This window comes from Rhipicephalus sanguineus, chromosome 8 (assembly GCF_013339695.2).
Source record: "Rhipicephalus sanguineus isolate Rsan-2018 chromosome 8, BIME_Rsan_1.4, whole genome shotgun sequence".
NCBI lineage: Eukaryota > Metazoa > Arthropoda > Arachnida > Ixodida > Ixodidae > Rhipicephalus > Rhipicephalus sanguineus.
In genome coordinates, this window is record NC_051183.1 from 15,577 (window position 1) to 37,834 (window position 22,258).

Below are 22,258 nucleotides of genomic sequence, written 5' to 3' on the forward strand. Positions count from 1 at the left end.
CTAGGCCTGTGCGAATATTCGACTGCTTCGAATATTCTAATAAATATTACATTACTCAAATTCGTTTCGCTATGCAATTAAAATTTCCCAAATTACAAAGCATTTGAAACGGACGAATAGACGCATTTACCGCATGTAAATATGCTTGAAAACGTGGTTTCACTGCAGCTTGAAGTCGCTATGCAGTGAAATGACCTATTCAGGCGGTACCTGCACTGCAGCGACGCCACACTCAGCGTTACGATAAGTGTGCCTATTACCTTCGCCCCAATTAATTTTTTTTTTTAAGTTTAAGAGGGTGTCACACGGGCTTATACAGGTTAAGCATGGCAAATAGGAAAATGTAACGTATTTTACCACTTATAACATTCTCCCTGCTATTATTAAAGTCCTGCTACTGTTCAAGTTCACTTCAAAACTGTTCAACACTCATTAGTAGTTACTGTTCTCTTTGACTTTGCTTTGAAACAAAAAAAAGCAATATTCACGCAAGCCTACCTTACACTATTAGTACGCTGCTAGTTACTACAACCTACAAAAATGTACAAGTAAACTACACAGCCATGCACCGTAAACTCCTGCAGATGAACAGGCAAAGCAACGAGATGGCCACAATACCTAGAGTGCATGTCTGCGTCCCATCGTCACTGTCCACCTCCATCTCGACCGGTTCGTAGTTGTCAACGCTGAGCTGCCCGTTTGGCAATGGAATGCTCTGCAAGCAGAACATGCCCCAAGATGAAGATTCAAGAAGCAAGTCCCACCACATGCTTGCATGTTTTGAAGCAGGAAACTCTTCGAGCTCAATGAACGTAGGATCGGGACAATAGTAGGCATGTGCAAATATTCGAGCACTCCGAATATCTAAACGAATGTTACAGTGTTCAAATTCGCTTCGACACGAATTTAAATTATTCAAAATGAACCAATAGGTGTATATTAAACAGCATGTACCCCCCCCCCCCCCGCCCCACCCCGGTAAAGGTGGTTTCCACTGCAGCGTAGGTGTGCTATGCCATGAAAACACCTTTCCAGAAAAAATCTGCACCGCCGCGAAGCTCCACTTCAAGGCTAAATGAACATGTTACGCTCACACCGATTAATTATTTTTTAAGTTTAAAAGCTTGTTATAGGGGCTTATATGCTCTAAGTATAGTAAATTTTAAAACATCGTATTTTACTGGTTATCACTTGCATTCTACCAAAATTCAAATCCTGCTACTATTGAAATGGCGGTAAATTGAGCTAGTTAGTTGGTTGTTCATGATCGTAACATAACAGCGCAAAAAAAGACAGATGAGCACACAGAGACAAACGAGCGCTGACTTCCAACTCTTGAAAGCAACTATTCAAAGTTGCTTCCACTTCACTTCGACCCAAAAAGAATGACATTTGCACATGCCTTGTTTCAATTTAAAAAAATATTGTGCAGGTTAGTTGGGTCATGACAAATATGCTCATTTTTCTTTAAATTATGTGATATATACTATTCAAACTATCCGATTCAAAATTTTCAACCAAATCACTATTTGCTTCGAAGCTAAAATTTACTCTTCGCACATCCCTAGACAATAGACCGGAGAGCCCTAAGGAGTAGACGCTGAGCTTAAAACATGGAACTTCTTATTTGTGAGGACGGTCTGATCAAACCAGCATGACTCCAGTATTTTAATGTAGAAAGAAACATGAACAATATGAGTGCCACACACAAAGAATATCCAAGACGTTTGTGCAATGAAAGAACAACTTCCACTGCACAAACACACGTGGTGTCTGCAATAAAAAAAATGCAGCCATCTCCATTCCGTGAAAGCTGTCGAAACAGCGAAGCTGATGTCCCCTTTCGTCAGACTATTTTCTTTGTTTTGTTTTTTTTTTGCAAGTCTTTCTAAGTATTTCTACGTTTTGCAAATATTTTTGTGTTCTATCATTCCTCTTTACTTGACACTCTATGTTAAGCTAAAGGGAGCGCCTTTCCAATCTTGTAGACAGCTGCGTTCTAACCAGTTCTCACTAAGCATTTCTTTGTTGTTTCTTTGCTCTTCAGGTTAAGGGGGGAGGCTACCTTCGAAGGGCAATTTTTTTGTTTGTTGAGATATCTTGATGAAATTTTCAGGATAGATTAATAGCAAAGCCATTTGATTAACCACAAAGTTTATGCAGCTATAGTAACTGGTTCCCAAGTTACAGCCATGTGTCGAAGTAGTTCACATGGGTCTATTAGTCAGGGCCTGGAGAAGTTGGAAAATGTGCTAGCACTGTAAAATTCACTATGCAGTTTCCTGGATGGGTACTTTAGGGCAAGACAAAGCCCTTTTTTTAAATTTCCTTGCTAAAAATTTTAGCAGAGCACTGAATCTAGTGTTGCTCATTAGGGTTTCATCAATGAAATTTTAGTTAATTATTACAAATTACTGACGCCACATATTCAAAAAACGGCTTTGTCTTGCCCTGGGAAATTTGCTCAGGTGCATAATAAAAAAAACCTGATGGAAATCGGATGAATGGTACCAGAGATATCTCTCGGCTAAGCAGCATCACCATCCAAAAATGTCATTTCGAGATATTGGGCTTCGAAAGTTTCGATCACGTATCTGGTCTGAAATGACCCTGTAGATTAAAGAAAATACGTTTTTATTGATTTCTATCCTTTGCCACCTTTCCTGGCTTTTTTTTTTTTTCTTTTTTCGAACGAGTCGGGGTTGCGATTGCCGAGGTTGATTCGAGACGCCAAGCTCCTGTCAACTATGCACCGCTGGTGCACGCTGGAGATACGAGCGCTGACACCATGGATGCAATCGTGTTTACCAATACAGAGGTTGCTTCGCAGTGAAAAGGGCCGTCATAATCGCGCTTGACCACGGTAACATAAAGATTCAGCGCACGAACCCACTGAACGCGTGCACTGCGACTACTGGCGTGTCCGATAACACAATGATCCCAAGCACATGACACTTCTTAGTCGGCGGGCAGGATGCGATATCGTAAACACGGTGTAGAGTTCAGGAAGTGCTGCGAGCGATAACGAAATGTGAAGCGGTACACGCAAAGGCTGGCTGCACGACGGCGACCACGGCAGCAAAGAACGAAGCTAACACTAGTCGCAACGGACGACGCACAGAGAAGGTCATCACGCGCGGCAGCCAATAGCAGCCGCGCGTTTCCTCACTCTCTCGACGAGCGCGCACATAGTCCAATCGCAGCCGCGCGTCGGGCGTGGGAAACTCGAAAACCTCTGCCAGCCCCCCAATCATAAGCGAATCATGCTTCGGCCGCGCCACCACCCCTGCCTACCGCCGAGGGCGGTAAAGAAATGCGCAGGAATTCACGGACAAAACAAAACCAAGATGGCGCCGATTGGTTGAGCGGCGCGGGAACGGTGCTCGCTCGAAGTTGGGCTTGTTTCGGCGCTTGTTTGGCCGGCGCATCAGCTGCCGCTGCTCGTTATTACCCGATTTGATGTACTTTTACGATGTTTTAGGTGTTCATAATTACAGGAAAGGTCGTTTGTAATACATACAGCCCAAATATACAGTTTTTCAGGAATCGAGTTTTTCGCAATTTTTCTATTTTCAAAGGGCGCGTCCCCCCTTAAGCCATGCGGATCCCACGTGACATTATGCTCATTCATGGCCTCACTGGAATGCAATAAGACCAAAGCACATATTACTATCACACCTGCACTGGAACGCAAGCGGCGTTGCAGGCACTGCCGCTGTGCATGACATGCCCACCTCCAGCGCTGCGCTTCTCTAACTTGCGCCTTTCTTCATCCTCATCAGTATCTACGCTGTTTCCTTCACTATGTTATACCAACAAGGCCAAGTGGAAACTCCAGCGCTAAGCGTTATGACGCACCAGGAAAGCGTCGACTAAGAACAGCTTCGCTGTTAAAAGACAAACGCAGTGCAAAACCAAACATGACAATGGAAGCTAAGCAAGTTATGTCATCATGGTAGTTTTGATGGAAATGACTCACATCGAGAGGTAGCATGGGTACCGTGGTGTCGTCGTCAATGGGCAGCGAGGAATCCGCCCCAGCAGCCTCAGCAGCACCCTTGGCGGCCGAGTCTTCTTCGCCCCCGTTGGCTTGCGCGTAGGCAGCCCGCTTGCGCTTCAGCATGCGCAGGTAGACGCGCTTGATGGCCTTGAAGGCCTCCCAGTTGTCGTAGCATGGGTGGCGCTTCCACTTGTGGTAGGCACGGTCCTTGCGCCGCATCTGCTGCGTCAGCTCCCGGTCGTACCAGGGGTGCCGGTGGCCTTTCTTCAGCTGTCGAGATGAACGGAAGAAGGGGAAATTTAAGGACTCAGTTTTTTTTGTTAGACACAACATTAATGAGAACCGTTGGACTTTTTTAGCCAAGAAAAGTATAGGGGAGGTTATTTGTGGCAATTACGATATAAATGAGAAGAAGTTAAAGTGGATGAAAAGACAACTTGCCGCCGGCAGGGACCGAACCTGCAACCTTCGAATAACGCGCCCGATGCTCTACCAATTGAGCTAATCTGGTGGTCGTCTTCCTGCCCCCCCCCCATCCAGCTCGAATGGTAGAGCATAGGGTGCGTTATTCGAAGGTTGCAGGTTCGGTCCCTGGCGGCGGCAGGTTGTCTTTTCATACACTTTAATTTCTTCTCATTTTTATCATAATTGCCACAAATAACGTCCCCTATACTTTCTTCGGCTCCATTGTCTGTTGGTTCTTATTAATATGATGCCGAGATGATACGCACAGCCAAAAGCCGAGGCAAGCCAAAACAAAAAACTTTTAGGTTACAAGCAACCAATGGTAATCTAAATCTCCACAATTGTAACAATGCGTACGGCAAACGAGTGCTGGAGTTTTTTGGTGCTCTAACCGGGAATGACGTGCCCACTGAAATTAAAGTTGCAAGGAACTCTGGTCTTGCATGTAAACATTTTCATCTTTTAATAATTTTGATTTATTTATTGATGCTCTCAATTGCAAATGTACCATTCTGCTTTAGTTGCTTTAACTGAGCGTTATATCTTTTAAGAGGCCTGTGGCTGACCTACAATGCTCATTTTGTATTGGACGAGATACTAGCCAAAAAGGCTATTGGTCTACACAGTTTGGCATGCATTTTCTTTTGATGATGTGCAATAAGTATTGATTGATTGATTGATTACTGATTCATTGATTGATTGATTGAAAAATTGATATCTTCCCAGTTCAATGCAAGTTCAAGTACCATAAAGATGAAACATCCATAAAGATGAAACAGCTGCTCAAGTTGGAAATCTCTATAAAGAAGTGCTCGGGACCTTTAAAATACTTCTTAGTACACCTCGCTTTGTGTAAAGGTCGTGCACCGTAGAAGCTCGTAATGTGAGGAATCTGTAGTACAGGTCATTTTGTTGTAAAGGCATTTGAGTGCAAAGACTCCAGAGCGCAGACCAGCTGCAATTTGCCATGAAATCGTGTCACACATTAACCTTTTATTACCACATTTACTCTTTTGTAATGCTCATTTTTCCTCCAGAAAGACGGATAAAAGAATCACATGGTAGATTCGAGTTCGAGAAAAAGAATGCAGGACTAATAGGCTATCATCATTGGCAGAAAAAATTAAGTTCATGCAAGTGCAGTGGTGGGAATGCCTTCCAGCATTTTGGAGCAGCCATTGGAGCAGCCACCCCTGTGTTTGGAGCTGGCACGGGCTTTTCATAAAGCACACAAAAGAAGAAAATGTAGCTTTAATTTAGTTTAAAGTTCCCTCAGTTTACGTAATCATTTCTACACAGGCAGCAAGCCCGCAATATAAGCACAAAAATAAACAAAAGTATGGTTATGTACAGAAGCGGTGACACAAAATAGTGAAGGATATTGCACCAACATGCTGGCTGCAGCATGAAAACTGTTCATAGCAACGCAGTGAACGCACAAATATACCGGGTGTCCCAGCTAACTTGTGCCAAGGGGCTAAAAAATGGAACATTAGAGCCAGGCGAGTGAAATCAGTTGCGTACTGTTGACCGCCACCTTGTGCACTACAGACAATCTTTGTTTTTGTAATTAGTTTGTTAATTAGGATAATTAAACTATATTGCTAAATATTGATTTTAGGCAAATGGGATTTGAAAAGTTCGAGAGCGTCTTCAGAAACTCCCACTGCATTATTTGCGATAAAGAAAGTTTCACGTGTACCATTTTTTTCCAAGCTGCAAGAAAAGCCCGCGAAATGCAAAAAACATGTGGCTAATGCATTCACGCGTCGCGATCATGCTGCTCTCAGCAGTGGTTTGAGTGAACGAAATCAGTTGAGGCTGCGACTACTTATCGGCCTACCGCATCGACGGAGCTGGAGAGTCCCGCGCTATGCCTTTGCGGGTAAGCATAGAGAAAGAACAAATGCGAGGTGTTGGCCACCGACGAACGCACCGGTATGACTTATCGATGACAACCTTATCGCAATAAACATCTTCAGCTGCGTTCTTGGGCACGCGTGTCGTGTAGCGCTACTTCAAGCCTGCCGCCGATCGCTGCTGCCTCGTTGTGCGGGACCGCGTTCAAGCGCGCACCGCTTTGTAGAAACGAAAGCAGCTCGCTGATGCGGAGCTGAGCGTTGCGGGTCGTGCACCTAGAAACCTTTTAAATGTGAACATATTCGACAGAGATCTGTCTGGCTGGGTGAAAATTCATACGAAAAAATAATAAACTCTCCAGCCACTTATAGTGCAAAGTTGCTAAAGTTAAAATTCAAAAACTATAACCTTGCTGCATTGACGCTATTACGATAAACACACGCACACGGCACAGCAAGCGTAGCGCTGCTGTAACCATAATGCACGTTTTTATTAGGCGAGAACCCAAACTCACCTCCGTCCACGGCCAGGACATGCTGGGCATCGCTTGCAGAAAGCTAACGTTGCGGCGTGGTTGCGGCGTTGCAACTGATATTGAATTGGACTGCGTCGGCTGTCACAATGGCTGGGGCACTGTGGCACCATTAACAAATGCAGCAGCGCAAATGTACAAGATGGCGACCATGACGTACTTCTGCTCACGAAGCGCGCTGTCCGCGAAACATTATTTTTGGCTACAAAACCACGTTGTGGCGCAGCAATGGCGCAAATTAGGCAAAAAAGACCCTTTTGGAGCAGTCTGGAGCAGTAATTTCCAGTTGGCGCAGATTGGTGCAATTTGTGCAGGTTTCCCACCACTGCAAGTGTGCAAATAAGATAACCATTTCTTTCTTCTTAATTAAGATGAAAAGATTTATTAAATGAAAAATTAAAAGTGCGTGAAATGCTTTGCATCAGAAGTGGCCCAAGAATATTGACTAACCTGCTGTTTTTCTTGAACTTCTTGTATGGGACGCTCCGTCTCCAGCAAGTCGGAAGGCAACACCTCCAGCGGAAGCACCGATGCATTGTCAGACTCGTCTGGAGGGGCTGTTGAAAGCAGCAATCTTACCACATATGTGCAAAAAAAGTGCAAATATTTCCTTACAGTGCTATGCCGTGCTCAAAATGTACATTCACATGCCCATAAAATCACAGATAATGACTTGTATACCTCAAAAACCAGTGCGATATATATCTGATTGCCAATAATAACATGATTGATTGATGATTGATTGATTGTTGCCATGGCAGTGGTTCTTGTTTCATTACCTAGCTATACACAAGACAGTGCATCACATGACACTCCATGTCATCTATACCACGACACGAATGACACAAATGACGTAATGAACGTGTCGCAAAGCGGCCATTTCATCAACATGTAGTACACCAGAATGTGAAAGCTTGCATGACAAACATGTGCCAATTAATTACCTGTCATGACATATGATATGGTGGCTAAATGTCGGGTAACGTTGACTTCCTTTCAACTAGTGTGGAATAGTGCTTGCTTGCGTTAGTTAACAGCTGCCTAGTGCAGGATAGTGTTGCGCATAGGCACGTGTAGGGTTCTCCAATATAGGTGGGGGGCTAGCTTCAATGCAGTGTGCCCCCCCTTTGCCCAATGTAAAACCCTGCGCACCATGCCCCCCCCCCTCCCCCCTCCCCACAATGTAGAACTCTGTGCACAATCCTGAGCACACCTAGTTGGACATTACCTTCATTTTTCGCTTCTTGTACTTCAGATGGTGGCTTCGTACTTCTGAGCGTTTCCAGAGCCTTGCGTCGCAGCTCCATGAGATCTGTCTCCTGCACCATTCAGAGAGAAAGAATTACTTTTCCTCCAATCGGTAACACACACGATATGCAAATACAAAAAAGACCAACAACAACAAACTTGTCCCCAGCTACACAGTTGAACGCAGCGTTAACGAGTCTCATGCGTTCAATATAGGGGGATGTGTCAAGCAAGTTGATGTCCACTACACATGAATTGAAACACAACATTGTTTTTTGGAGTATAATAACCGCATTTTGTCGATGTAAATCTGGCTGCTAAAGGTAATGTTGGCTCTGACACAAGTGTTCGAATCAAAATTACTCCTATATGACATGAACTGTAGACTCAGGAAAGGAAAGTAGTGTATGTGCATTATTTAGCCCTAAGTTTTCCCGTTTCAATCAGTGAGTACTGTACCTTACCATATTTACTCGACTGTAACGCGACCACGATTGTAACACGAGGGGTGACTTTCCAGGAAGAAAAAAAGAAAACTAAAAAGAATTGTGTCCACCATTGCACTTTTTAGACAACTTGAATTTCCGATATCGATATTAAGCGAAACTGCGCAATGTTTCAGTGAATTTCGACTGTATGTTTTCCCAGATACAGTGGAATCTTGATTATACATGCCCCGGATTTGTGACGACTTGCATTTTACGATGAATCGGGTTGATCCTGGCAAAACCCCCATAGAAAAAATGTATTAAAAACCTCAATTATATGCCGAAATTTTATGCAATTATATGCCGAAAGAGTTGTCTGGCGATGGTCTTCGTCACAAGGTCCGAAGTGCTAACAAGCAGAACCTCTAACCGTGGGTCCCACGAGTCGGTCCGAGACGCGCGTCTGCAATGTTCACGACGAGTGCAGCGCACTATCGTAATCTGATGATTGAGGTTCAGCTTGAAGCTGCCAAATTAAAGCGTAATTATATTCTAAGCGATCATCCGCCCGTGAACACATAACGAGCGAACGCGATTGTTGATAACCATGACCTTGCGAAGCGCAAGCAGCAGACGACGCTCTCCGGAGCAAGCTTCGGACCAATGGCGAGGCGTGCTGGAGCAACGTCGCGGACACAGCCAATGGGAGACCTCGAAACGAACTTTCAACATTTGCTTTTTGTGCGCTTGTTTCTGAATGGAAGACCTAGCTGAGGCGGGAAATTTGAAGACGGAGAAATGCTCTTTCCGACGAGCCCAAAATGGCGGTGCCCGGTTGCGCCATTGCGGAACTATAATGTCTTTGGAATGTAATTTAGAATATGCTTAGGAATCCTCTGCAACTTTTTTTCCGTAATTTCGCTTCGAAGTATTCGAAAATATTCGAGAAATATTCATAAATTATTCGATTAGATTTGCACTCAAACATTATTATTCGAATTCGCTTCGCATTCAAAATTTTGCTATTCGCACAGCTCTAGTTAAATTATTTGAAATGAATGAATACATTTTTTTTTGCCGCATGTATCGCCTGGACAGGTGGTTTCATTGCAGCCCTGGGCTGCTATGCTGCGGAACCACCTATCCAGGGCAAATCCAAACTGCCACGAAGCCACACTTTAAGTTTAAGTGAACATACTACCTGCTCATATTATCTTTTTCTTTTAAGTTCAAAAGCATGTTGTATGGGCTTATATGAGCTAAGTATAGGAAATTTTAAAACATAATGTATTTTACCGCTTATAACTTACACCTCACTGCTATTTAAGTTCAGCTACTATTCAAGGATGTTTTCACTCTGCTTTGAACCAAAAAAGTGACATTTGCACAAGCCTGCTTAAAACTATTGTGCAAGTAAGTTGGGTCATGATCAAAATGCTCATTTTTCTTTATAAATCTGGGATTTAAGCTATTCAAACTATTTGATTCACAAAAAATTGGGGGACCCTTAAGCTTCGCCTTTAAGAGTTGAACGCAATAGCGAAATCCGGCCCCTAGTGCGCACTTCAACCACTAAGTGCATACTTATTAATGTGTATTGTTACACACACACACACACACAGACGCACACGCGCGCGCGCGCGCGAGAATGGTACATACAGGTTTTTGATCTAAAGCAAGAGTCGCATGGCCTCCAAGATACACGCCGCGCGCTTGCCATCTCGGAGGCCATGAAGAGAGTCACAATGCCTCACAGATGGCAGCACATTATCTAGCGTTTGCTGTTTGCTTGATCAACGCCTCCTCTGGAAAGGCAGCATTGGCTTGATATGTTTTCCGCTAGATGGACATAGTTGTCCTTTTTTAGAGGTGTTTGAAAGTTCGTGTGTGTTTTTAGCGGCGATGGCTGCACTATCCCGGCCTTTTTCGACGTAGTTTGATGGCCTCCTAAATGCACCTACAAATCGCCGAATGGGCTCGTTTTCGTCGTTACACCTGTCGAACAAAATGCGTTAAGGAGACTCCTCCCACTACATGGCATTTATGTAGTGTTTTTTTCCATAGCAGCTGCAAGTAACATCGTGGCTTTGTCAATAAAGAAAAAAAAACATCGTGGCTTTGTGGTAGGACACCTGCTTGCCACGCGAACGGCCCGGGTTCGATCCTCAATGGGACCGAAAATTTTATTCTTTATTTTATTTGCTTCTTTCTCGATTTTTCGCTCACAACCAACGATCCCGACGCCGACGGCGGAATTTCTGCGACACGAGCTCTCTAACGCTATCGCGTTAATATTAGACCAAAACACTATTTGCTTCGAACCTCAAATTTACTATTTGTCCATCCCTAGTCTCAGGCCTCTATTGGTGAGACTTCACTTGTGAACGAAGTGGGCATAATTTTTTGACAAAGGCAAACATTAGCCGTTGAACATCAAATTCAAGTGTATTCGGCATTTTTTTTTAAGGAAATTGTGGAAAGAAAAATGCAAGGTATGAGACTGTCAGTTATTCGTGCCTTTTTGTCAGCATCTTAGATGGGATAAATGTGCATTTTTTTACTTGTGACTGTCTGAAGTAAAAGATGAAGTAAATAAAAGCTGCTGCATTGGCAGCTTGACAAGGGCCCTATCCCTGGTTTAGGCACTTTTGAGCATGCCCTACGATGTTCCCAACACACACAACTTATGCCCCAGGATAAATGCTCCACATAGCTGCTAGCACAGCGTATTGTCACGTGGTCGTGGCGTTGATGAAGGCCGCAGCAGATGTGTGCGAGACTAAACTTTTTATTGGGGCGAACCTGTGCCCGGAAAATGTACAAGCAATTCATGCTGTACAAGCAATTCATGCTGTACAGTGATAGCGGGGAACAGAGCGTCGGCCATCGGTAATCTGATCTGCGGGGAGCAGCGTCGGCATTTATACATGCAGCATGGAACATTCGAGCCTTGTCGCTGGTGCTCGCGTAAGCTCTCGAATAAACTAAACTGTTCCCGCCTTGTGCGCAATCTAGAATGATCTTAAAATAATCTGGAACGTTCCCAGACATTCTGGTGTGGTTTGTGCCAAGCAGTAGCAACACGTGTAAGGGGGTGGTAGCATAAAACGTAGAAAGAAAGGAGCGCGTGTGGCAGTATACACAAGCAGCAAACTAGCACTCACCTCGTCATCGCTGATGTCGCTGGCCTGCGGAAGAGGCGCAGGAGGTGTCGGCGGACAGGGTGAGACCGGCAACGAGCGGCACTCGATGTTTCCGTCGCAGATGACTGGAATTGCTGACAGCGGTGGGACTTGCTCCTTCCCTTCTCCACCGAGCACTCCCCTTGGCTTGTCCTCCGACAGGCTCTGGAATTGCCCAAGTAAAGATACCGGTCATTAAAGGGACACTAAAGTGGTACAATGAATACGTTTATATTAATAAATTTTACTCTGAAATCTCTAATGTCTTTAATTCCCCATCATAGCTTTAATAATAGAGGAGCAAAATCAAGGCCAAAGTCATCTTTAAGATTCGTGCCGAAATTTCCGTGCGTGACGTCACGGATTTCAAAGTGCATTTTTCGTATTTTGGCGACATTGGCCGAACAAAACTTTCTTAAACCTGGTATGTTAAGTTTATGGCCGCCTGAGGGGACATTATACTTCATGTTTACCAATTAGGTATGACGCCGGTCCTAGTAGACGCCGTCAAAATCTATGACGTTATGGCGATTGGTGTGGAAACTTCAATGTGGTGTCGCCACCTGCATTTTCTGTTTTAGAATTTTCTCGCTTACCAAGCGTCTTCTAGCCGTAAGCATGGTGATTTTGGAATAGTGAAAGAGTAATTTACTAATATGGGAGAAATCGGTTTTCTCTTTAGTGTCCTAAAATCTGCCACCAATCAAAGGAAAAGCTCAGATCATGAATGTGAGCCAGTTACCGGCAAACCTCCTCATAAAATAGTTGCATCCAACATGAAAGTACATCATTTACGTCCAATATTCATTAAAAGTTTCATCAAGTGCCGATGCTGGCACGAAAGATCTCATACTAATTTCATTTTACGCGACAATTTGTTACAACCAACTTCGTTATACTGAGGTTTCACTGTAGAACTATTTTCAGAAGCAGTACTCTAGATGATGCTAATTCAGAAACGCAAGTTCACGGCGATGCGTACTTTTAACATAAAGTTGGACGCAGAAACTCAAAAATCACCTTTCGAGCTTTCCTGCACTTTGCCTTGTGGGTCTTTTTTCTGCGCTCACCCGACTTGGAAGACTTTTCATGGGTCGTCGTGTTGGTTGGGTGGTGCTCCTCTAAACTCTGAAGACATAGACAAAATAAAATAAAAATGCACGACCGTGAACAGGATATACATGGCTGTTTCTGCAGGAAGATTTTAAAGGGATGTCACAGGCAGAGAAACAAAGCTTCAAGTGCAGTCGCATGCAAAAATTTGCATGGCTTCCACTTGTGGCGCAAGGCTAAAGAAACTAATCAAGCATTTCTGTATAATTTAAGCAATCAAGGCTAACCAAGCATTTCTGTATAATTTATTTATTGGTCATTGATCAATTAGCGATCGACTCGCTATCGAATGGCCCTTACAAGGTATCGGCCATGCATTTTGAGCTGGGGTGAGCTCAACCAAGCATTCTGTAGAATTTATTGATTATTGATCAATCTACCTTTTAGATTTTGCTATGCTGCCCTCTATGGTTTGGTAGGGTTCTGGCAGGAGCCCGGACAACCGGTATCGCCAGAACGAAAACCTTCGACATGAAGATACGCTTTGCGACATTTCCAGTAGGGAAAAAGTGCATGCGCCGTGGCATCGTGAAAAAGGTAGATTATTGATTAGCTATCGATTGGCCCTTACAAGGTGTTGGCCATACATTTTGGACTAGGCTAAGCTCAAACAAGCATTTTCTATAATTCAGTGGTTATCAATCGACTATCGATTAGCTAGTGACTAGCCATCGACTGGCTATTGCATGGTATTGATTGTTAGACTAAGTTTAACTAGTCTGAATCATGTTCGGCTAGAATCAGCCAGGCTTAGCTATATCTTGACTGGAAAGCCAGGCAGAGGATTTGTGAATGCCAAACGGACCAACAGCGAGCTAAAACAGCTCCGCTGTTAAAAAAAAAAAAGTCAGTTTTGCAGCAAGGACAAAGCAATGAATGAGATAGCAACATACTGGAATGCTACGAGAAGTAAGGCTATCAGCTAACTCCTTCAGGATCCAGTCTGGCCTAACACTGCAACACACTGGCGTAAAGGAATACGTCTGCTCCAGCGAGTGAAGTGACCTTTGTGCTGTCTATCGCTTCAATGTGAAGCAAGCAGCTAGAGCACAGCATGCCCAAAGATACGAGCTGTCTGGTGATCTGTGTCAAGACAGCGTGCACAACTGTGCCCATTTGATTGAAGCTCGCAGTTGCTTTCTGAGCGATGCAGCCCCCCCACACCAGTGCCCCTTCATGCTCCTTCGCCCTATGAAGCCTGCCAGCGCATTACATCTCTGCTTGAGCAGTGCCCATTGAAAGCCTTTGGATGCTTTCGGTCGCACAAAGAACGTATGACACACGGGGTGATGTTACCGATTTGGACTTTACACACATCAGGACGGCAACAGCAACACCAAAAATGCACCTCAAGTGTCCATATCATTGCTATCGCAAAGAAAATGCTTGCATTTCGTACATTTCTTTTTTGCGTTACAATAAGCCAAACAAAGAGCGTGTCTTCAGCAAATATCATAGGTATTCATCATCGACATACCGTACTGTCCTGATTGCTCCATTTTTAAAGATTTACGTCACAATTCCTAAACTGGATACCTGTCATAGATTTATCTCATAACTTGACAAATCTGTAGATACATGCCTTTGCCTTATATTTAATACCTAATATATGGCCATGAGTGCGTTATTTTTGTTTATTTTGTTTAAATGGGGCTGCAGCCCTTGTAAATCTGCTGATAAGCTGTTTTTTTTTACTGCAGTCCTGAAATTTCGGCTTTAGAATTTGTAAAACACTCAATGCAAAATAAACAGTATGGATGTAAGAAGCCATAATTTCAATTATGAACTTCGTCCTTACCACTTGCGGCTGTTTAACCAGCATTTCCAGCTAAAGTAGAGAGATTGGCAAGACAGATTACATATGCGACATGATGTAAAATTTTGATATACATGGTACGCGAAGGTGCATTTTTTTAAAGCACAGATCACAGAAGGTCCTCCCAATAATTAAATTTTCAGAGGGTAGGTTCTAGTTTCCTTACAGTCTATACCGTAGCCGACAAGCATTTCGGGTTAAGTACAGCAGCAGATACGAAACCACACAGACAACGTAGTGCACGGAAATGCAAACCAATGTCTGGTAAAAAAACGCTGCATTTAGACTGCCCACAATGTGTTAGGCCTCACAACAGAAAAACCAAGCACGCTAGCGAAAAATCGCTGCGTCTAATTTTCACTACGACAAATACATTTACGTACAGCCTTTTCCTTAGAACCGTTACAGAATTAAACTAAAAAATTTAATTGACTTGAACCACAATTACGAAGCACACGGTAGTGGTGGGACTCTGAATTAATTTTGACCACTTGGGGTTCTCGTAATGTGCACCAAAATTTATGTGCACGGACGTTCTTGCTCTTAGTCCCCATCTATATGCAGCTGCTGTGGCTGGGAGTCAAACCCGCACCCTCGAGCTTAGCAGTGCAACACCTTACCAACTAAGCTATTGCGGCGACAGGTAGAATTAAACTCATTCCCCGCACATTAACTTCACGGAAATGACTGCCCGTTCACTAGAAAGATACCGCCGAGAATGTCTACGTGTACCACCCGTTTTCAATCATCTGGCTTGTCTCATCCAGTTACCATATTTTCTCACCTATAACCCACACAAAGTATACAGAACATTCAGAGAGCTAAAGTGTGAGTGCAGGCTATGTGTGAATTTCGGTGTGCAAGTTGGCCCTCCGGAACTGCTTCACGGTAATGCAAGGATGGCAGCTTCACGGCAACATGCGAGAATTTTTTCCCATATTTTTATTTTTCCGCCGTTTGTAGTTGGAGGTGCGGGTTTTATGCAAGAGTGGGTTATGCACAAGAAAATACAGTACGATACTAAACATAGTTTTTAAGGTGCAGTTGACACAGATGCAAGGAAGAACACACATACAGAATGCGTTGTTAATGGCAGGAGCGTTAAAACAGCGTGTGAACTTTTCAAAGCACGTGTTATCAAAAATAAAGCTCTCCTGACTGTCACTACAACCTCACAAAACTTAGTCACATTATATTCAACCGATATGCCCTCATTTTATGAAAAGCAAGTTGTAACTACAAATGTTACACTTTACAACATATATCTTGAGTCACACGTGCTTGAATTATGCCATGCTCCATCTAGCAATTCAACAAATTTGTTGGTAGGAAAAAAAAAACACAGGCGATCTGCAAGTGTGTGTGTTCCTTCTTACATCTGCCTCAAGTGTGCTCTAAAAATCATGTTTAATAAACCACACAAACAAGCCTGAGAAGCTTCATTAAAGTTGCTACTGTGTATTTTGCATGACCATTTCCTGCTTGGATTATGCAGTGGTCAGTGGTATGCAGTATTTCAAAATAATATAACATTAAAATTAACACATCAGCAAAGTAAAACTTACGCTCTTGTTGAGATCCTCGAGTTGATGCTGAATACTCTTGTACTGGGCGAGCAAATCCTCGTACGATGGGTCATTGACGACGGAATTCTGCAGAAACTTGGGTTGGGATTCTGGGTGTTCACATTGGTCAAGGAACCTCAAAAACATGATTGAACGTGACAAATGTTAACACGACTTTCCAGTTCCCCACTGGGTACAAGTGTTCATTTGCCACATAAGTGTCCAAAAATTAGGCACCGTATCTACAGTAAACCAGCTTACGCTCTTGTAAAATGCGCAAGTAATTTCCCACGACAAACAGAAGCTTGGCCTTCATGTTTTCCAATAATATTCTTGCATTGCCAAAGGAATGCATTACTGTTAATTCCAAAAAAAACTCAAAATACTGGATTCAATACGCCAAGGATTATATTTCAGTATGCTGATGCAACATCTTTACTCAAATATCATCCAGAAACAACTGATTTTCGCATCTGTTCTGGCAACCCAGAGGTACGTTACAATGCAAAAGAATCTTTTTTGTTCTAAAATTTAAATTAAAAGTCAATGACAACACCTCCATGAAAGTAAAGTATTGAAAGTAACAGTTTCAATTCATTGTTACAAAGGATCAAATTGTCAGTCAAAAGCGAGAGATCTAACTGTTTGGTACATGCCCAGAGGGGTACGCTGTTAAAAGGAACACTCATGGACTGGACACGCCCACATTTTGCTCTCACATAAAAGAACAGTCATGTAGATTTGCAGCAGATAACTTTGAGTTTGTAGCTCCGACTCCTTTTGGCACGTGTGGTGCACGGACATTGTTTGCACAGCGGCTTGTAGATAGCGCACCAGTAATATGACTCATTCGGGTGTTCCCTTTAAGATTGTACCACACAGTACATGCGTACATGCTGACCCTGCATGCTTGATTTTCGAGTCAAGGCGCAGTATTCGAAAGGTACTTCATGGACCCCTGCGACAATGTGAAGGCGTCCACCAAATCGCTGGGAGTATCAACGACAGCCGAAAGCAATGAAATGCTTAATCCACTTTCACACAATTACTATACATCCACAGTTATACTTGCGTTGGATGTTTCCCATCATGTCATCCAAATTCATTTTGAAAAAGATTAGAACCAAGGTTCAGATAATTTAACACCAAGGATGTTAAGCCGGGAAACCTAAACATCGCTTACTTGCTGGTGCAAACCAGCAAGTAAGCACTCAGGGTGCTAATAAGCAATTAATTACAGCACTAAATGAATTACACAAAAAACAATTGATTCCTTTTTTTTTTTTGCTTCCCACACATTTTCTTTATGACCACGAAAGCAACCAAGCCCTTAAGTTTAATATATCATGACATGAAGTCAGCACTTTTCTGAGAAGTTAGTATGTTCTTGAAGTACAACAGAGATGTTTTGGGAAAGCGTAAATGGATTATTGATGCACCAAATAGCACTTTATAAATGCATATCATAAAAGAAGGTGCTAACCTAGGGATGCCTGCATGGCCTCCATTTTGTAATTGCAATGCTTAGTGTAAAAGTAAGAACAATTTGCAAATATATATGATTAGCAACCTGGATATTGCTATTTCTCCAGTAGGTATTTTATGGCTCAACTAAAAATCCACCCTTGAAGGAAGAAGAGTATACTGCATTGTGGGCATTTCATTAATCCTATTTAATATTCCCAAACGGAGTTTTACATCAGGACCAATTAAAATGCCCTGTTCATTGTCTGTTTTGGCCTTGGAGAGTATATTTTTACGGGAGAATACAAAGCAAAATTTTTTTAGTCGCAACTTCATTATTACACAATTTAATTATGAATTGTTTATCTGAACTACCTACACATGAAAGTTCCCTTGAGCTTATAGGCAGTGATACTTCACAAGCTATGCTTATGTGTTGTTTTACATGTACAAATCAGAATATCGATGCATCAAAAACAAGGTAGCATATATGTTATATTGGACATTACAGAGTTAAAATATTCCTTCAAGAAAGTCTTATAATAAAATGGAAAATGCAGTACAAGCAATCGCTGGATATTCCAGTAAGTACCTCATCCACAGAGCAGTAGGAAAATGTGCTGTGCAAACTGAAAGCAGCGAACGTGCGCTAAATGTATTATCCTCTACAGCAACAATCTTCTCGCTCATTTGAAATCATCGCAACATTAGGATGAGACAGTGGAAAGTTAACGCCACGCCCTGTTTCGTACATAGCAAGTCAATGCTGCGAAAGCTACGCAAGTAAGGCAGCTGTCGAAGTCATGCTATGTGCATCTCTTAAAGTAGCAGCTATGTTGTGGCTCAGAGGTGCTTTTTTTTACAGAGTAACATGTTCACATAAAACGAAATTGTAAGAACTACAACTTACAGGTGTAAAGATAGCTAGAATCATGGAACATAAGTGTTTCCAGTAATCGTGATGCACTGTCCTGGTTACGACTACAAATCGCTGGACATGGCCGCTAAGACATGTTGTTCTGCTCGTTTTGCGTTCAGTACGTAAAGATCTGCAACACCTTCTATGTAATAAGTTCCATTTTGTGACATAACGGTATATAAATGTACTTTATCTGCTTCAACTTTCTGAACTTGTACACTGCTAGGTAATATATCCCAACAGCTGCAATCTAAAAAAAACCATGGAATAACTGTCAACTAGACTCCTTACTATGCCTCATTTGAAATAAACATGTGTGTCAACGTGCATCAGATTTTCTATTGTCAAGCACCTGTAATTTGGAAGGGAAAGGCCAAGAGCCGGAGTGCAAAACTTGCATAATTTTTGTGCTTGTCGGCAGTTGATGTGTACTGCAGAATAACACATGCTTGACTGCTTAGATTAATTTGTACAAAGATAGTGTAACTTCTACGCACCGAAACCATGATATGGCTATGAGGCTTGAGACACTGAGGGGCTCCAGAATTTTGGGCCACATACACAGCTGAATTCATGCACACAGCCATTGCCTTTTTTTTTTTTTCTGTGATATAGGCGCATATCGAAATGCTGCCGCAGCAGGGACTCGAACCAGTGACTTCCGATGGAGTTAGAAACACGGGAGAGGACCGACAACCGTACCAGGAAACTCATCGCAAAAAATAAAACAATCGCACGCGACGGGTGCGTGGCAGAGATTACGTGTGACGCGACGTGGCACTTGTTCGTTGGCGTGTCAAGCACACCACGACGCTAAAGTATGGAAACAAAACGAAAACAAACACCAAGGTTACACCGCAGCGGACGTCAGCGGCCTTGGCAGTTACTGCGATACGAGGACCGCTCAGTCGGAGGGGAGGATTATAAATACGTGTTTTGGACTCGCTACGAACAATGCAAATGATAACGCACCGTCATCGCGCTCTTCATGAGGTATCTATGCAAACACTGAGCATTAAACGTAAACGCGCACACTGCCACAGCTGCAACCTAGGAATGACGAGGTGCGACGTAGCCTTACGTACTAAACAATCGATCACGGCATGATGGAAGACAAGTAGACAATGACCCAGCCAACAGCAAATTGATTGAACCATCGCCAGCAAGCGCAGTAGGATACGGTTTTTCCTCGCACTCCCAGAGTGGGAAGCGGGCGGTGGCGGGCTTCGTTCGGGTCGCGACCGCTGCGAAGACGGTGTCTGGAAGCGCCCGTGGGAAGAAGAAGAAGAAGACGTCGTCGAGCTCTCGAGGTGGTCCCGACTGGAGTGGCCCGACGAGGAAGAAGGCCGGCGGAACCACGAGTAATGGTCGAGGTGCGACGTGGACCTACGCCCTCCGCACCGATCATCGCCGCTAGTCCTGCCGGATGAGTCGTGCGACGCCACGAAAGACGGTAGAGACGCACAGCCCCGACTTGGAGGGGGAGGTCGACAGAGCACGGCCGACCGCAGGCCGCCGCCGATGGGAGGACGCGAGTGACCCCCGCTGTTGCGGTCGTAGTGACCGCCGGGCGGGTTGAAGACTGACAGGGGTTTCTTGTAGTAGCGAGGCGTCGAGTTGTTGACTCGGTGCCGACACTTGTGCGGATGGGGCGGCGTCGTGCGAGACGACGAAGACGACGTCTCGATGCCGAATGGCTTGGCCGGAGGCCTAGGTACCAGGGCGGTCCTCGCATCGTAGTCGCCCAACTCTTCGGGATCGTCGCTTATTTCGCCCTCTTCGAGCTCGCAGTTGGGCGATAGGGAAGTCATGGCTGTAGATCCGCGAGCTCGGGGCGCAAGTAAGAGGGGCCCGGGAAAAACGCGTTATCAAAAACCGAGGAAGCACCTGCGATTATGGGAGACTAGCGTAGGCGCCGCCATTATAGCAGATTGCGGAGAACGTTCGCGTTTCTGACGTAAGGCGGCGCTAGCAGCGCTCGCTTTTTCGGGTCGCGCGTGAAAAGCGTGCGTCGCGAGGCTCATGCGTACGTCGAAGCGTCGTCATCATCAGGTCACAAAAATGGCGGGCTTTTCGCAATCGTTCTTTGGAACCCCCTAGTCTCGGTACACGCAGCGCGGAGGTGAAGCCCTTCCCCTCGCAGTTTCGGCCCATCACGTGAACCGGGCAGGAACGTTTGGTTTGGCTGCGCGGCCGTAGCTTTGCCTGCTCTGCATGGTCACTCTGATGCGGCGACGGCGTGTTAGGCCGAGGCTTGTTTTTTAAGCGAAGCTTTTATAACACAGATTTTAGTGGCGGCGTTCGTGCGCGAAAAACACGGCGCCGACGAGCGCACAGAAATGCGGACCTCGAAGGTGCGCCGGTCAATGTGAACCTAAAGCGAACCTAGAGCTTTTTTGGAGATACGTGCAGAGAAACTGTAGAGCTGATTAAACCGGAGTAAACGAAATTGTTCGTGATAATCAGATATCGTCCAGTGATATTGATAAGGCATCCTGTCTTAATGATTTCTTTCACTCCGTGTTCTTACCTAAAACAGATTCCAAGAAATTATCTTCGCTGGCTGAGCCACCTCTGAGAGTTCAACCATTAATGCCACCGGTTGAACTCTGCGTAAGTGGCATCAAATCCTTGTTAAAAAAAATACGAAACCAAGGCCCTTGGTCCAGATGGTATCTCTCCCAGCGCATTGAAGCGCTCTGCCTGGCCAATAGCATCTTATCTTTATCTAATATACAAACAATCTCTCTTTACTAGAATTATGCCTGAGGAACGGAAAAAGGCCTATGTGGTTGCCATTCATAAGGGCGGCTCCAAGAAAGAGGCAATCAATTATAGACCTATTTCTTTAACATCAGTCTCTCGCAAAATATTAGAGCACATTTTATACAAGGACATAATGAAACAGTTATTCAACAAAAATTATTAGCTGATAATCAGCATGGTTTTCGCAGGGGTCTGTCTTCCACAACGCAACCGATTGAGTTTTACCGTGACCTAGTGCCTTAGGTGGACGATAACGGACAAACAGGCTGCGTCTTTTTAAATTTCAGAAAGGCGTTCGACACCGTGTGCCACCCCTTGCTTCTTCGCAAACTTGAAAGGGCAAATATTGATAAAAAAGTATTTAAACGGATCGCCAGTTATCTATCAGAGCGATCGACAGCGTGTTATTCTCAACGGTACTACTCCTATGATGGAAGTAACATCGGGTGTCCCTCAGGGTTCCGTTTTAGGGCTGATACTATATTTAGATTATATTAATGGTATTCCTGGCGGGATATCTCCTTCAGTACGTTCATTTGCTGTCGACTCTGTCGGGTACAGAAAAATAAAAAATGATCAAGATCACATTGAACTGCAGGCTGACCTTACAGGCGGGCCTGAAGGCTGGCTGAACTGCAGGCTGGCCAATTACCACCAACCAAAGCAAATTCTGACTTCATTGCTTTTTACGTGCAGCTATACTAGTTTATGATTTGGACTCTTACTTAGCGATGTCGAATATCGAATCACCGATTAGAAATGTAATTTAGGTTACAGTACCCTTTGTGTGTATTCCATTCTTTATGTATGTTCGAAAAGTAAATAGTTGAAGAGAAATGCGTGCGTGTCTATCCCTCTGGTTTCCTTCACTTTACTGACGGTGACGACAGCGAGGTGCCT

General features: G+C 43.9%; 1 protein-coding gene across 1 annotated transcript; it reads right to left on the reverse strand.

The window, feature by feature from the left end:
- Positions 1-553: 553 nt before the first annotated feature.
- On the reverse strand, positions 554-20,517 carry LOC119402366 (uncharacterized). The gene is made up of 8 exons (XM_037669502.2): positions 19,773-20,517; positions 16,210-16,319; positions 12,736-12,843; positions 11,698-11,880; positions 8,086-8,176; positions 7,308-7,414; positions 3,980-4,270; positions 554-715 (listed from the first exon to the last, which is right to left on the reverse strand). The coding sequence occupies exons 1-8, from the start codon at positions 20,401-20,403 to the stop codon at positions 554-556; spliced, it is 1,683 nt and encodes a 560-aa protein (XP_037525430.1). The 5' UTR covers positions 20,404-20,517.
- Positions 20,518-22,258: the final 1,741 nt, after the last annotated feature.